Here is a 14348-nt window from a genome sequence, read left to right on the forward strand (position 1 = left end):
CGTCAAACCCGCTCAAATTCTTATGCTTACCCATTTTTCCTGTTTCTAACGTAACTCTGAGGGAAAAATGTTCACTGACACTATGATGAGATGATCAGTAGTATTCACGTCACCTGTCAGTGGCCATAATGTTATACCTGACGGCAGTAAGACTTCACAGTACAATAAAAATCTACAATTAAAAAAAAAGTAAAATCCAGAAAGCTTTTTGACCGGTGCGCTTTATTAAGATGAATTGATAACTTAAGATATAGACACAATTGTACAATTTATCAATCTGTACAGAACAAAACCGTTCATTTTGACCCGTTCTCATATTTAACGCTCCAAATTCATTGAAATGACATAATTTCTCACTTATGTGTTTACACTGAAATTACAGTCAGTTATAGAATTCAATAGTTAAAAAAAGAAAGAAATCAAAACACATATTTAAAAAAAACAAAGAAACACACACACATACACACACAGGGAAAAATGAAGACAAAGGTACATGAAACAAGAAATCATATTGTCAGAAGAAAGAAATTGCTTTGTCCACAGATTTCCTGCTGTCAAGTCTGGAGAGGCCCAGTGGACAGTGCCGTCTGTTCGATAAAACGCCATTGGCACGGCCAGCTAAAGCTCACACATTCTGGAGTTACCCATTTACCCTCTTCTGCTAGACACATACACCAAGTTCGAGCTTTGTATATGTCTGCGATAACCTGAAATTTCAGCTTGAAGGCTTTTAGCAGGAGCCTGCCAGTTAGCGGATTAAACTGAGCTAACTCGTTAAGCATGTTGTATTCGTTAGCCAAGCCTAACCAACCATCAAGATTTCATAAACGGTAATGACAATGTTAGCTACATAAGGCGATACAATGTGGAGGTGCAGTCGTACACAAAGCCATGCATTGTGTTGAAGTCAGAGGCAGCTTGGTGTGCGTAGGCTTTATGTGACAGGGGCAACATGGCTGTCCTCCTCCTCGAGAGACACACAAAGCTTGGTTAATGAGGCGGCGGACACGACGGTGAGCTGTTAGTGAGCGTATGAGAAGCGGTCTCCACAGGTCGAGGAGGCATTCGTAAGTTGGCCAGAAGCTTAAGCCGCTGATTTTTGTTGTTTGCCAGAGGAGCAACTTCACACTAAATTAGGTTCGGTTCAGACTCCACGTCACTTTTTGGTTCTTAAACAGACCCGGTGTCCCAAACTGGCAAAAGAGGTCCAAATTTTGTATGTGCAGCAAAAGCCTAATCCTAAATAAGTAAGCATGTTTACTAGATCAGCTCTTACACTTAAGTGCATGATTTAGTAAGCAAATCAAACCTTGAAAAACATCTTTCTCAGTGTGTCTTAACTACAGTACTGTGGTTACATGCAAAGCAGAATTGGCTAGACAACAGGAAACTTCACATTATAAGATTACTGACTATAATAGGAATGTCATACAAGACTGCTATCAGCTACTTTACTCATACTTCTTTTTCCTTCACTTGCTATAGAAGTCGCATTATAGGAAAAAACCCAAACAGCCATGTGCTAGTTTCTGCATAGTGGTCAAATATGTTGGAAATTAATGCATGTTTTCTTAATGCTGAGCAAAAAAGCCTGCTAGATTTATTCTGTATTCAGTCCCGTTCAACGTGAGCATGAGTAACTCTGTATGCAGCCACTTAAAATAGAACATGATGATTCAAATGCACAGGCTTCCTGTTCAGGGTTCCTAAAATGATGATAGTGTTCCACATTTAGTCCAGTTCAAGTCAACCACCTGGACGTCAGAGGTCCATCTTCGGCACGCTGTCACGAACCCGTCACCTGCTGCAAATGCAGTGACGATGCCGACAAAGTTTACCAGGCTGCGCGCCACATGCTAGCTACACTCCCCTGGCCTTTCCACTAACTGAAGCTCAACAAATGTAAAAGAGTCCGGCGTCATTTTCACAGAAATCACATCAAACAGCATGACACTACCGGAGCAAACGTCCGCAATGTGCTCGATACATCCACGTAGTTTCCAAAACAGTACATTGCACTAAAGAGGAGGTGAGGGGCGCTAAAATAACAGAGGCAAAGCTTTAAATTCAGATTTAGTAGCAGATATATGATACAAGACATTAAAAAAGGTGGAGAAATCAACTGGAGCACTGAGCTTGAGAAGAAGAAAACGAATCACATTCATATATTAAGACATTTTTGTGACATGTCAGCGCATCTGCAGTAATGAAATCTAACGTGATATGAAATGCCTGCTGCTTGCTGTCCTGCAGTAGTCTAAAGACAACGGGGCTCTGCTTAGGGAGGGCCGCCCCACATGGGTTCATCCTAAACTGGGATAATATTTACCGGGGGAAGGGGAAGAATAGGGTTAACAGGAGGAGGTAGGTGCAGAGATCAGGTCACGGCTTCGAAGCTGCGGCTCATTCCCCACACGCCAAACAGTATGTCGAGGCAGTCTATTATCCGAGGGCGGGGCTTAAGGTTGATGGGGATCGAGGGAGGAAAGGACAGGGAGAAATGGGGGAATTGGGGGGAGAGATAGTAGCGGATCTGAGGCTGGGCTAGATGTTCTGACAGCACTGCATCTTTGGTTTGTTCTCAGTGGGCTGCACCTGGATATTAACCACGTTGTTGCTGGGAGACATGTCGCTCTCCTGGCGCTCCGACATCTGCTTCTGGGAGACGATACGGTAAATCTCTGATGGGAGGACGAGGAGGAGAAGAAAAGTAATGCGTCAAGTTGATAGATGATAGACATGTGACAAAACAAATTATTCTTATGGAAGGCGTGTAATTCCTCCATGCAGCTGACTAACAGGAAGCATGGCAGCCAAAAAAACAATGGCCGACTTTTCTCATCATGTAAGTCATTACTACAACTATCACTGAAAGAGACTCTTTTAAAACTTTCATAACATCCCGTAAGTGTCTAGCTGAAAATCAATCGAGCTTTAAATGTTGGCTCCGCCTCTTCCAAGTACTGTCGTCCTGTGACCAGGATGTAGATCACACCTACTTTCTGGTCATCACACAGTGTTATCTAACAAATACCATGCATGCATTTTATTCCCCAGTGTCACATGTTATTAAAAACACTGTGCAAATATGTTCCTGCAGAAAAGTAGTTAGTTGCAACCTGCAAACATTAAACAGAAGGCGAAACAGTATTTAATCAGAGTAAACCAACTGTGATTGGATTCTAGCAGAGAGCACTGAGTGTCATTGTGCTCGGTACTCTATGGAGAGAAAAAAATCTAAAACCCGAGTATCACGTTTGTTGTTCACTTTAAGTACAATTACACATTTAAAGTATGAACACAACCAAAGAGCAATCTCCGATGGAAAACTGCAGTTACTCTAACGGCCACTGGAAGCTGATGCCAAAAGAGAGTCAGTACCCATCAAATCTAAATCAAAGTGCTCAACTTTTCAACAGAAATATGTTTAGAGTAGGGTTGGGCGAATATATCGACGATTGTTTTTAAACAGGCGATTTATTTATTTGTCTGCCCATCAGTAAGTTTGCTAATAATGATGGCGCTAATAGAAGCAGTCAACAGAAGAAAAAACAGCGCTGTTTTAACAGCACCCTCTTTCATCTGCGAGCAAACGCCCCCTCCTCAGAGTGCGCCCAGATGCTCGTCGATGGAGCTGCAGAAGCGGGCGATAGCCTAGCATACTCACCGGATGGTGGACACGTACATGCTGTGCAGGTTAGTCTGAGTACTTTGCTCACACTATACGTCTGCACACGTGACACGCTGCTTTGGTTACATCCTTAGGCTTACGTCTTTCATCCCAAATTGGTGACTTTATATTTTTTTAGTGTTAACGCGCCGTCGCCATGACTGATGCGATTTACAATTAACGTATCTGCAGCGCAGACTGGCTCAAAATCCCTGAAATGTCTCTGTCAACGGATTTCGGCAGTTTCTCCAAAGTTTGTTCAGTCTGTGCTCCAGATGGGTTGAGCTCGTTGAAAATTGTAATCACGTTAACGCAATGACCGCGTTAATGCCGACAGGCCTAATTTTTTGGGGGGGAAATCAGTTTGCAAATCAGTCTGTGCATGATTACATTGCTCGGCCCATCAAAAAGTCTGCGCATGCGTTAACATATCGCCCATCAGCGATTATTGGACTGATGATTGTTGGTTGGAAAATTTTTACATATCGCCCAACCCTAGTTTACAGTCTGACACACACACACACACACACACACACACACACACTAAAACAAAATATTTGCCTGGATAATCCCCATAAAAACTGTAAACAACCCACTATGACATAAAGTGAGTCCAGAAAGGCTGTGGGGTCAACTCTGTTTACTCCCAGCAGCAGAAGTTCACTTGGCACCAAACTTCCTCACACTGTGACCGGCCTCATAAAAGTGACAGCTCTTGATAACAAAGACACCTGTTCAACTGGGCAGCATTCCCTCAGATATCAGTGGCCAACAGTGTGTTACTTGATGGGTATTTTTTACCTTATGGTGACCTGTGAAAGGACAGGAGTCTAAAGGTGCACACACATCACACACCTGTCAGAATGGTCTGGAAGGCCGTCTCTACATTGGTGGAGTCCAAAGCCGATGTCTCCAGAAAAGATAAGCCATTCTTCTCTGCGGGGCAAAGCGGAACAATCATTATGAACAGATCATATATGTAGCATTTTCACAAACAATGAGTCAGTCTGAGCCATTACACAGGTTTATCTGAATGTGTGCACCACACACAGTTACACAGAATTACTTCACTGTGTAGCACAGCAAATGAAAGATGGGTCTTATTACTAGTATCACTAATGCATTGATCCTCAGAGCATAGTTCTAATATTTAGAATTTTTACAAGATTTCAGGCTCTAGAATTGCCATTTAGGGTATTCTATCATGAGATTTCTGTGTAATTGTGATACTTAATAGACACTTTATTCCACAAGGTAACAGAAAAGGATGTCTCACCAGCAAAAGCCCGGGCCTCATCAGTGGGAACAGCCCTGAGGTGGCGCAGGTCACTCTTGTTGCCCACCAGCATGATAACAATGTTGCTGTCAGCGTGATCCCTCAGCTCCTTCAGCCAGCGCTCCACATTCTCATAAGTTAAATGCTTGGCAATGTCATAGACCAGGAGAGCACCAACGGCCCCACGGTAGTATCTGCATCAGAGCCATGTGCACATGGACACACTCGTTATTACACTGTCGCAGTGAGAGCTGAAACAAACCTGAACACTGTGTGTGCAGGTGCTGAGGGGTATGTTGGAGGGCTGTGGTTTATTGTTCGGTCAATATTAGCTATGGTCATGATTTTCCAACAACTGAACAGTCATTGAACTACATCAGCCCACAACACATCATTTCCTCGAGAAACTGTAAGATTTTTACATCAGCTCAACTTATTGACTTTGTTTTGGGTTTTTTTGAGTAAAAAAATATTAATATTCCAAGAAATTTACTTGGTTTTTGAGAGTGGAGAACTGTGGATGTTTTTTGGATAACAATTTTCCCTTGAAATATCCAACTCATCTGATGGAATTATTAAATAAGTAACACTGGTGGTTATTAACTTAATAAAATAAATTCACTGATATATAACAAGAGATCTAGACGTGAATCCTCCTCTGGCAGTCGCTGTTATACTCACGCTGAGGTTATGGCTCGGTAACGCTCCTGGCCCGCTGTGTCCCATATCTGGGCCTTCACCGTCTTGCCATCCACCTGGATACTCCGCGTGGCAAACTCGACTCCAATGGTGCTCTTGCTCTCCAGGTTGAACTCATTGCGGGTGAAGCGGGACAACAGGTTACTCTTTCCCACACCCGAATCCCCAATAAGGACCACTGAATCACACAATGGAGAAAATGCAACGTAACTGAATCTGGGCAAGAAAACAGTAAAATGATACCGGTATAAAAGATGGTCAATATAAAGTCCACAGAACTTATTCCATCCATGTTTTTACACACACACACACACACACACACACACACACACACACACACACACAGTGGTCCCTCGCTATAACGCGGTTGGCTGTAGACTAGGGATGGGTACCGGTGTACCCATCCCGTTTTCTGACATAAACGGTAGTAACCAGACCGAAAAGCAGCGCACATTTCGGTGCTTTTTTTCCCTGAGATGTCATACACTTTGAATTCTAGCCAATCATTTTACCTTTGCGAGCGTAGTAGGCGGGCCCAGGTACGTACGTTCTTTTAGAGCAGAGCTACAGATTAAAAATGTCCAAGGCAAAGCGGTCAAAAGTCTGGCTGTACTTCACAGCAAAAGATGCAAACTCAGCAGCAACAAGTGCTTTAAGCTGATACTGTGATACTGTCAAAGGAGGTAACACCTCGAATCCGATGAAACACCTGGCGACGCATAGCAGTTTTTTTTAAAAGCCGAGAAATGCGCCGTATTTGATAGCTTGCTGCGAGACCTCACACTGAGCACATCTACTGCGGGTGGGTTGCCTGTTATGCAACATCCCCCAAGAGCCCTGCCAGTGTAGCAGAAATGATGAGGATGATGATGCAGCAGCAGCCGTTCTTGTCTGCGTGAGTAGCTTAATGTTGTTCGTGTGTAATTTACGTTGAGTAGGCTAACCACGTTATTACATTAATGCATGTAAGGTGAACTAGCAAACATCATCATAGCTACATGCGGCTGTCCTCTTGTTTGATGGCAGATACTCGCTTCACCCTGGCCAAAAAGGCTAAAATGACCAAAGAAAAATGGTAAATGGCCTGCATTTGTATAGCGCTTTAGTGGAAAACAGTTAAACATGAGAGGTTTTTGGACCAATTTTGTGTTCTCCATTCCTTAAGCACCGGTTTGAGCACCGTTTGAGCACCGGCACTAGGGCTGAACGATATATCGCATTTGCGATAATATCGCGACATGATCAAGTGCAATTTTCTAACCGCAAAGGCTGCGATTATACTCTGGACATGTCCAAATTCATGGGCTGCATCCTCCTGAGGCCGCATTTGTAGACCGATTACGTCACAGCGACGCGCCGAAGGCTGTCCAAATTACTACCATATCCCAGAATTCATAGCGCGGCCCAGCCAAACTCCAGTTTCCAACAATGGCGGCCGCTACTAAGTTTTAAAATTACTCATACTAATCTTTCTGGGTCACAAAATAAACTTTTAACATATTTTCAGGCGAGAAAGTAGCTGTGTAAACATCAAATATCTGCTCGGTTTATCAAGATATCCCATATTTGCAAAAGTGCTTCGACGTTTTCAGAGGCGTCTGCTACCCACCAGCTCGACAGCTAGCCGGGAGCTCGAGGGTTACTGATGCGGCCGAGAACGGCACAACTCCCGGCACATCATTTTCAGATCACCGCGGAGTTTCGCTGCTCGGGTTAAACGTAATATATAAGTCACTTAGACAACCTAAAAATGTTATTGTTGGGCTTTTTTCAGTGTTTTGTTTGTTCGTGAGTAAATCGGTTTGGCTGAGATTAAAGTTATTAGATTAGATAAAATAAAACTTTATTAATCCCCCGGGTGGGTTCCTCCTTGGTTTTCACACAGCTGACTAAACGTCAAACAGAAAACTTATTAAACAGAAGTATGAGACAGTCGAGAATTTACACCAGTGTCTGGTTATATTTTAGATAGCAAGAAGCAGACGGCCGAGTTTATTAAACTCCACCGAGACAGCGGTGACGCTAATCAGAACTAGACCGTCCAATTTCACGCCTTTAAACTTTAAAGGCGTGTTTGTGTGTGTGTTTATACAATTGCTATTATGTTTGCACTTTATGTGTAATGTTACTGACTGCAGAGATCAGTAAGATGTGTGTATTTTTTATTTATTAGTTTTATTTATTTAATATTATTTTGTAATTGAATGACTGTCTAGTAGTTCACAGATGTCGAAAAACTGAGTGTGGTAAAGCCACTGATTTTTTTTTATGTATATTTCTGCAATCTGCACATTGTACTGACTTTCATTTTAATGTTTACACCAGGGTTCCTTGTCAGCACTTTATGCTCAGATGTTTGTAAGCTAAAAATAAACTATTGTGTATGTTCAAATATACTGTTGTGATTGAAGAAGTTAAATAAAAATGTCAGTCATCAGTTCATGCATCACCTCATGTCATCATAACAGAGGTCTGTCTTCCAGGAAAGAACAGTTTAAAATTTATGTAATATAGTATTGGCCATACTATATGATGTATTGCTTGTCTTTGTTTAATAATACAGAAGACAAAGACCTTAAAAAATAATCGCATATCGCATCGCAATCGCAATATTGGGGCAAAAAATCGCAATTAGATTATTTTCCATAATCGTTCAGCCCTAACCGGCACCGTTTCAAAAGTACCGGTTTGGCACCGGTATTGGATAAAACCTAAACGATACCCATCCCTACTGTAGACCATTGTCAATCAATCTCGTGCTGTGCCTCCTGTACAGTACAGAATTGTTCAGTGGCTGGCAGTGTAACTCTGAAATGCTGTACTGTATGTTTGTACGTTTTCTCCCTAACAAACAACAATGTTGACAAAACGTCGTCACTTGCAGGAGCCTTTGGTTTGAACTTTGAGAGTTTAAACAAGAGAGAAAAGTGTGAAAATGTTCACGCCTGTCTGAGAAAAGTGTATTAAGTGTGTAGTGAGGGGTTTCACCACCTTAAAACATCTAGAATAACTGATAATAACTAAAAATAAAGTTGCCTACTTCGCAGATTTCACCTATCATGGGTTATTTTTAGAACTTAACTCCCGCGATAAACGAGGGAGCGCTGTGTACATACACACACACACAAAGGTACAGTGGGGCAAAAAAGTATTTAGTCAGCCACCGATTGTGCAAGTTCCCCCACCTAAAATGATGACAGAGGTCAGTAATTTGCACCAGAGGTACACTTCAACTGTGAGAGACAGAATGTGAAAAAAAAATCCATGAATCCACATGGTAGGATTTGTAAAGAATTTATTCGTAAATCAAGGTGGAAAATAAGTATTTGGTCACCTCAAACAAGGAAAATCTCTGGCTCTCACAGACCTGTAACGTCTTCTGTAAGAAGCTTTTCTGTCCCCCACTCGTTACCTGTATGAATGGCACCTGTTTGAACTCATCATCTGTATAAAAGACACCTGTCCACAGCCTCAAACAGTCAGACTCCAAACTCCGCCATGGCCAAGACCAAAGAGCTTTCGAAGGACACCAGGAAAAGTATTGTAGACCTGCACCAGACTGGGAAGAGTGAATCTACAATAGGCAAGCAGCTTGGTGTGAAAAAATCAACTGTGGGAGCAATCATCAGAAAATGGAAGACATACAAGACCACTGATAATCTCCCTCGATCTGGGGCTCCACGCAAGATCTCATCCCGTGGGGTCAAAATGATCATGAGAACGGTGAGCAAAGATCCCAGAACCACACGGGGGGACCTGGTGAATGACCTGCAGAGAGCTGGGACCAAAGTAACAAAGGTCACCATCAGTAACACACTACAACGGCAGGGAATCAAATCCCGCAGTGCCAGACGTGTTCCGCTGCTGAAGCCAGTGCATGTCCAGGCCCGTCTGAAGTTTGCCAGAGAGCACATGGATGATACAGCAGAGGATTGGGAGAATGTCATGTGGTCAGATGAAACCAAAGTAGAACTTTTTGGTATAAACTCAACTCGTCGTGTTTGGAGGAAGAAGAATACTGAGTTGCATCCCAAGAACACCATACCTACTGTGAAGCATGGGGGTGGAAACATCATGCTATGGGGCTGTTTTTCTGCCAAGGGGACAGGACGACTGATCCGTGTTAAGGACAGAATGAATGGGGCCATGTATCGTGAGATTTTGAGCCAAAACCTCCTTCCATCAGTGAGAACTTTGAAGATGAAACGAGGCTGGGTCTTCCAACATGACAATGATCCAAAACACACCGCCCGGGCAACAAAGGAGTGGCTCCGTAAGAAGCATTTGAAAGTCCTGGAGTGGCCTAGCCAGTCTCCAGACCTCAACCCCATAGAAAATCTGTGGCGGGAGTTGAAAGTCCGTGTTGCTCGGCGACAGCCCCAAAACATCACTGCTCTCGAGAAGATCTGCATGGAGGAATGGGCCAAAATACCAGCTACTGTGTGTGCAAACCTGGTAAAGACCTATAGTAAACGTTTGACCTCTGTTATTGCCAACAAAGGTTATGTTACAAAGTATTGAGTTGTATTTTTGTTATTGACCAAATACTTATTTTCCACCCTGATTTACCAATAAATTCTTTACAAATCCTACCATGTGGATTCATGGATTTTTTTCTCACATTCTGTCTCTCACAGTTGAAGTGTACCTCTGGTGCAAATTACTGACCTCTGTCATCATTTTAGGTGGGGGAACTTGCACAATCGGTGGCTGACTAAATACTTTTTTGCCCCACTGTATATAAACCAACAATATAATAACCAATCTAAATCTTATATACAGAAAATACAGGATTACAGAAATGAAATGACCACCACAGAATGTACATAAGGTGTAGCTGCAGTCTAGCAGTGTGAAAGTTCAACTGGGAGATGGTGAAGAAACAGTTACACTGTTAAACTGTACTTATTTAAAATAAACAATATACGTAATGTTGCAGTACATGTTTGACTTCTGTTACAAAAGAAATAATATTTAAGTCAAAATGAACCTTGTATTTTTCACATTAAAATGAAACCCTTCCCAGCAATAATTGCAATGCAGCCTCTGCATAAAATAACACAATCATCAGAAATATTCCTGGAGCTCATCTCATCAGCTAAACACAGCTCATAGCCAATAATTACACTTATGTGAAAACTAGAGCTGCGATAAAACTATTTGACATTTGGGTTTTAATTCATTACCTTAAATTACACAATGTAAACTTTTGTAAAAGTCTTTAAATTGCTAGGCCTAACTTAGCATTACTACTCTTGTGTGATATTCTTTAGTAATATCCACGCCTAACATCATATCCATTTTCTACAAACTAGTTAGCATCAGTGTTTTCTGGTGATGCCGGTAGGATTAGAGCCTACTCCAGCAGAAATCTGACAATAAGCAAGTCCACTACAGATAAAGGCCTAAAACAGATGCACACAAATTCAAAAAAAACATCTGCAGCTGTTCATTTTCAGTCTTTGGGAGCACGATAGGCCCACATAGATTAGAAAAACAACAATTTTCAAAAAGCCTAGCCATGTTTCTACTGTAAGAGAACAAAGCGGTTCGTGTTTTATGAAATTCTGGGATGTTATGAGGATGTTTTCCCACTGCAGGGCCTTTATGGTGGCCTTCACTGTTAATCATGTTCCAACCACAGGAACATAAAAGAAAAATGCAACGACTGTTGGGTAGATACTTTGGACTGATCCCAGACATGTGCACATATATAACCTCACACAATATGTTCAGTTTAAAGCGCTCTAATGTGCAGCCGTCACCTTAGAAGTCATAATAATGTTTTGAGTAGCACAGGCAGCAATCTTGGGGATCCTTTTCTACCCAAAAGAAGAATCATAACCTACAAAACACCCATTTTTCTGTGAGCATGCACAGATCCTGAAGCAGAAAGCCCGGTGTAACAGAGAAAGCTGATAATCAACTCTGTGATTCCTGTTATCTTCAATAGGGAAAGGTATGAGGTCACCCGCCTGAAAACTTCAATGAGGTTTTGTTGAACAAGCAAAGGCAGAGAAAGCCTGTCTGTCTTGAACTTTGTTAGTAGTCATCATACTGCAACGAATACAGAAAAAACAACTCATAAAGCGTGTTAATAATTTTGTGACAGCTTCAACTGGGACCTCAAAAGCACACAGCAGGATAAGGCAAATTTTATAAACAGGAATGTGACAGCAAAATGAGGAGAGTGGTGGGATCCCAAATATCTAAAGTGAATTTTACCATATGTGAAAGTCTGCTGTTTATCTCATAGGTTGTTGGTTGTTCAAAAAAAGCCACTAAATCTTTAAAAAATAAAGATGTTGGCCTATCACAGAAACTAGTGTGGGTACAAATATATAACTTAGCACAGAAAGTAATGAAATTAGTGTTCGGTTCATTATTTCTTTAATGGAAGAATGTTGCCTGGCAATAAATCTTAAACCATTAAAGAACCTGTTTATTTCCCCTTAAATGCTGCCTGATGGTGAAAGGAAGACAGAGTTGTGGGTTAAGTAACAAAGGTGAGTATGTGGGTTACACCAATAACAACTTGCCAAAACTTCCAATGCCAACGTCAGACATATTCTGCTGCTGACTCGTTATTCAGTTATTGGATTGAAAATGTGAAGAAACAAGACACACCGGCAATTTCACAATTTATTCATTTAACAGAGACTTCAGTAGCATGTGGAAGAACCAAACAGCCACGACAGCCTCATCTTCTCCTCATGCTTGGTCACACACTGCTGTGGGATTGCATCCTATTCTTCAACCCATATTTATTACAAGGCAGCCAGTGTGGTTGTGTTGGTTACTCTGGCAGGACTAGCACCCTCCATCCTGATGCCACAAGCATTCAGCTGTGTTGACATCAGGACTGCTGGCAGGTCATTCCATGCTCTCCACACCTATATTCTGGATTTAGTCTCTGATAAACTCCACTCTGTGTGGGTTAAGCGTCTTGGAGGACAGAGATTGTTCCCAGACTGTGGAGATATGGATTGCCACTGGTTACAGAAACTCATCTTGATATCTAGCTCCACTGAGATTACCAGAAGCTTTGTTTTTTCACTGAGGAAGATGCTGCTCTTCACCATCACACTGCCTCCACCAAAAGCTTTCACCGTATCGGTGCATAAATCAGCACAGGGTTCTCCACATCCTCTCCATACTCTGACACTTGACACTATGAGCCAACTGCAGTAAGCACAATCTGGACTCATTGCTATACACATTCAGGGTTCAACTGCACCCATTATCAACACTAAATGAAACTAACAGTGAAGGGCAGTCATGGCAGTCTGTTCCAGGTTGTCTGGTTACAAAACCATAAGAAATATTGTCCTCCAAACTTTGATTGCAAATCTGTAGAAGACTGAGTACCACACTGACAGTGTGTTTGTGATGTTGTCTTGTTGGGACACCGACTGCACAGCCTGTCTCTGATATCCACCCTCATATGGGACCTGGCCTTCAATGTGGAGATGGCACTAGGACTCACTCAAAAATAATGCTGAAACTTAGTCTTGTAAAACACCAACTTGAAGTTGCCCTATGACATGGATCTCATCCAGATCAGTCAAACATGTTGACTGATCAGGTTCATGCCCTGCTAATCAGACATCAGATTGTCCATACCTGGCGTACCAGAAGCTCAAAACAAGAGTTGATAGTTGTTTGACATTGGCATAGTTCTTCATGGGTGCAACCCAAACATGCGATACCATTTAAGGAGTAATAGAAAGGCATTCCAACAGTACACGACTTATTACCAAGAAGCATTGTTATGACACAAAAATAGTAATAGTAATCTTCCTGACTTTTTAAGCAAATTTTACACATTCACAGTAATAAAAATACTTTAAAAATAACATAATGGCGAAAAGAATGATTTGGGTCACTTTTAAAATTGTGGTCACGTGTTCATGAAGCAGCTCTTAACGCATTCTTTCCAATCCTCACACAAGTTCCTGTAGCTTGTCAAGCTCGACCTAAGATAACGTGATAACGGTTAACGCTAGGCGTGTCCGCGCCTACCATCAACAAGCTAACAGTAGCTAACAGCTAATGTTCTTTTCTTTTCGCCCCATCACTTCAATACACCGTACGTAAAGAAAATAGCACTATAACGCCAACCCTCAAGTGAAGGCCGTTTAGAGGTATACACCCTCAAATCAATTTCCTGAAAGCTCGGTGAAAATCAACCACAGCACAAAGGTTGACGCTGGCTTAGTTAGCCTGACAGCTGACCAGCTGGCCTGTTTAGCTTATCGGCTAAAAGCTACGACACTAACGAGAAATTCACATTTTTACCTTTGAATAAATAATCGTATTCATCGTCTCTAGTCCCCATCGTCTTATTGAGATTGAATATTTAGTCCAAGATATGCTTCGTTTCAAAGCAAATACGGCAATCTGCAGTATTTTACTCTTCCAACGGGAATGTGTTTGGGAGCCGTACTTCCGTATTTTCTTCTTCTCATTCGCTGCCGCAGAAAAACGACATAATTCTGACATCAGACATCTAGTGGTCAAAAATATACGTCCCAACTATCAACTTTTCCTTTAGGCCCGATATATGGAAGTAAATACGTTGCAAAATGCGAGAGCTGTCAAAAAAAGAGATAATGTGTAAAAAAAAAATGTAAACTTGTATTTTCACTTGCGCTTTAAATGTATAGTTACAGAGAAAATATACATAAATGTGTAGATTAATGT

The 14348-nt window shown here is 41.8% G+C and overlaps 1 protein-coding gene across 1 annotated transcript; it reads right to left on the reverse strand.

Annotated features, from left to right (window-relative positions):
* Nucleotides 1–203: 203 nt before the first annotated feature.
* Nucleotides 204–14134, reverse strand: rab11a (RAB11a, member RAS oncogene family). The gene is made up of 5 exons (XM_086296094.1): nucleotides 13944–14134; nucleotides 5628–5823; nucleotides 4947–5140; nucleotides 4526–4606; nucleotides 204–2681 (listed from the first exon to the last, which is right to left on the reverse strand). Exons 1-5 carry the CDS (start codon nucleotides 13981–13983, stop codon nucleotides 2545–2547), a joined length of 648 nt encoding a protein of 215 aa, XP_086152220.1. The 5' UTR covers nucleotides 13984–14134; the 3' UTR covers nucleotides 204–2544.
* Nucleotides 14135–14348: the final 214 nt, after the last annotated feature.

This window comes from Aulonocara sp. 'chitande type north' Nkhata Bay, linkage group LG1, assembly GCF_057382095.1.
Source record: "Aulonocara sp. 'chitande type north' Nkhata Bay isolate Kocher_YH1m ecotype deep benthic linkage group LG1, A_spYH_male_GT1.1, whole genome shotgun sequence".
Taxonomy (NCBI): Eukaryota; Metazoa; Chordata; class Actinopteri; order Cichliformes; family Cichlidae; genus Aulonocara; species Aulonocara sp. 'chitande type north' Nkhata Bay.

Bases quoted from the DNA above. Each gene is read 5' to 3' on its own strand.
- rab11a (XM_086296094.1), bottom strand. From the start codon at position 13,983: ATGGGGACTAGAGACGATGAATACGATTATTTATTCAAAG. The intron at 5,141-5,627 runs GTGAGTATAACA...GCTCTGATGCAG, and splicing joins TACCGAGCCATAACCTCAGC to ATACTACCGTGGGGCCGTTG. The intron at 4,607-4,946 runs GTGAGACATCCT...TTTGCCCCGCAG, and splicing joins TGAGGCCCGGGCTTTTGCTG to AGAAGAATGGCTTATCTTTT.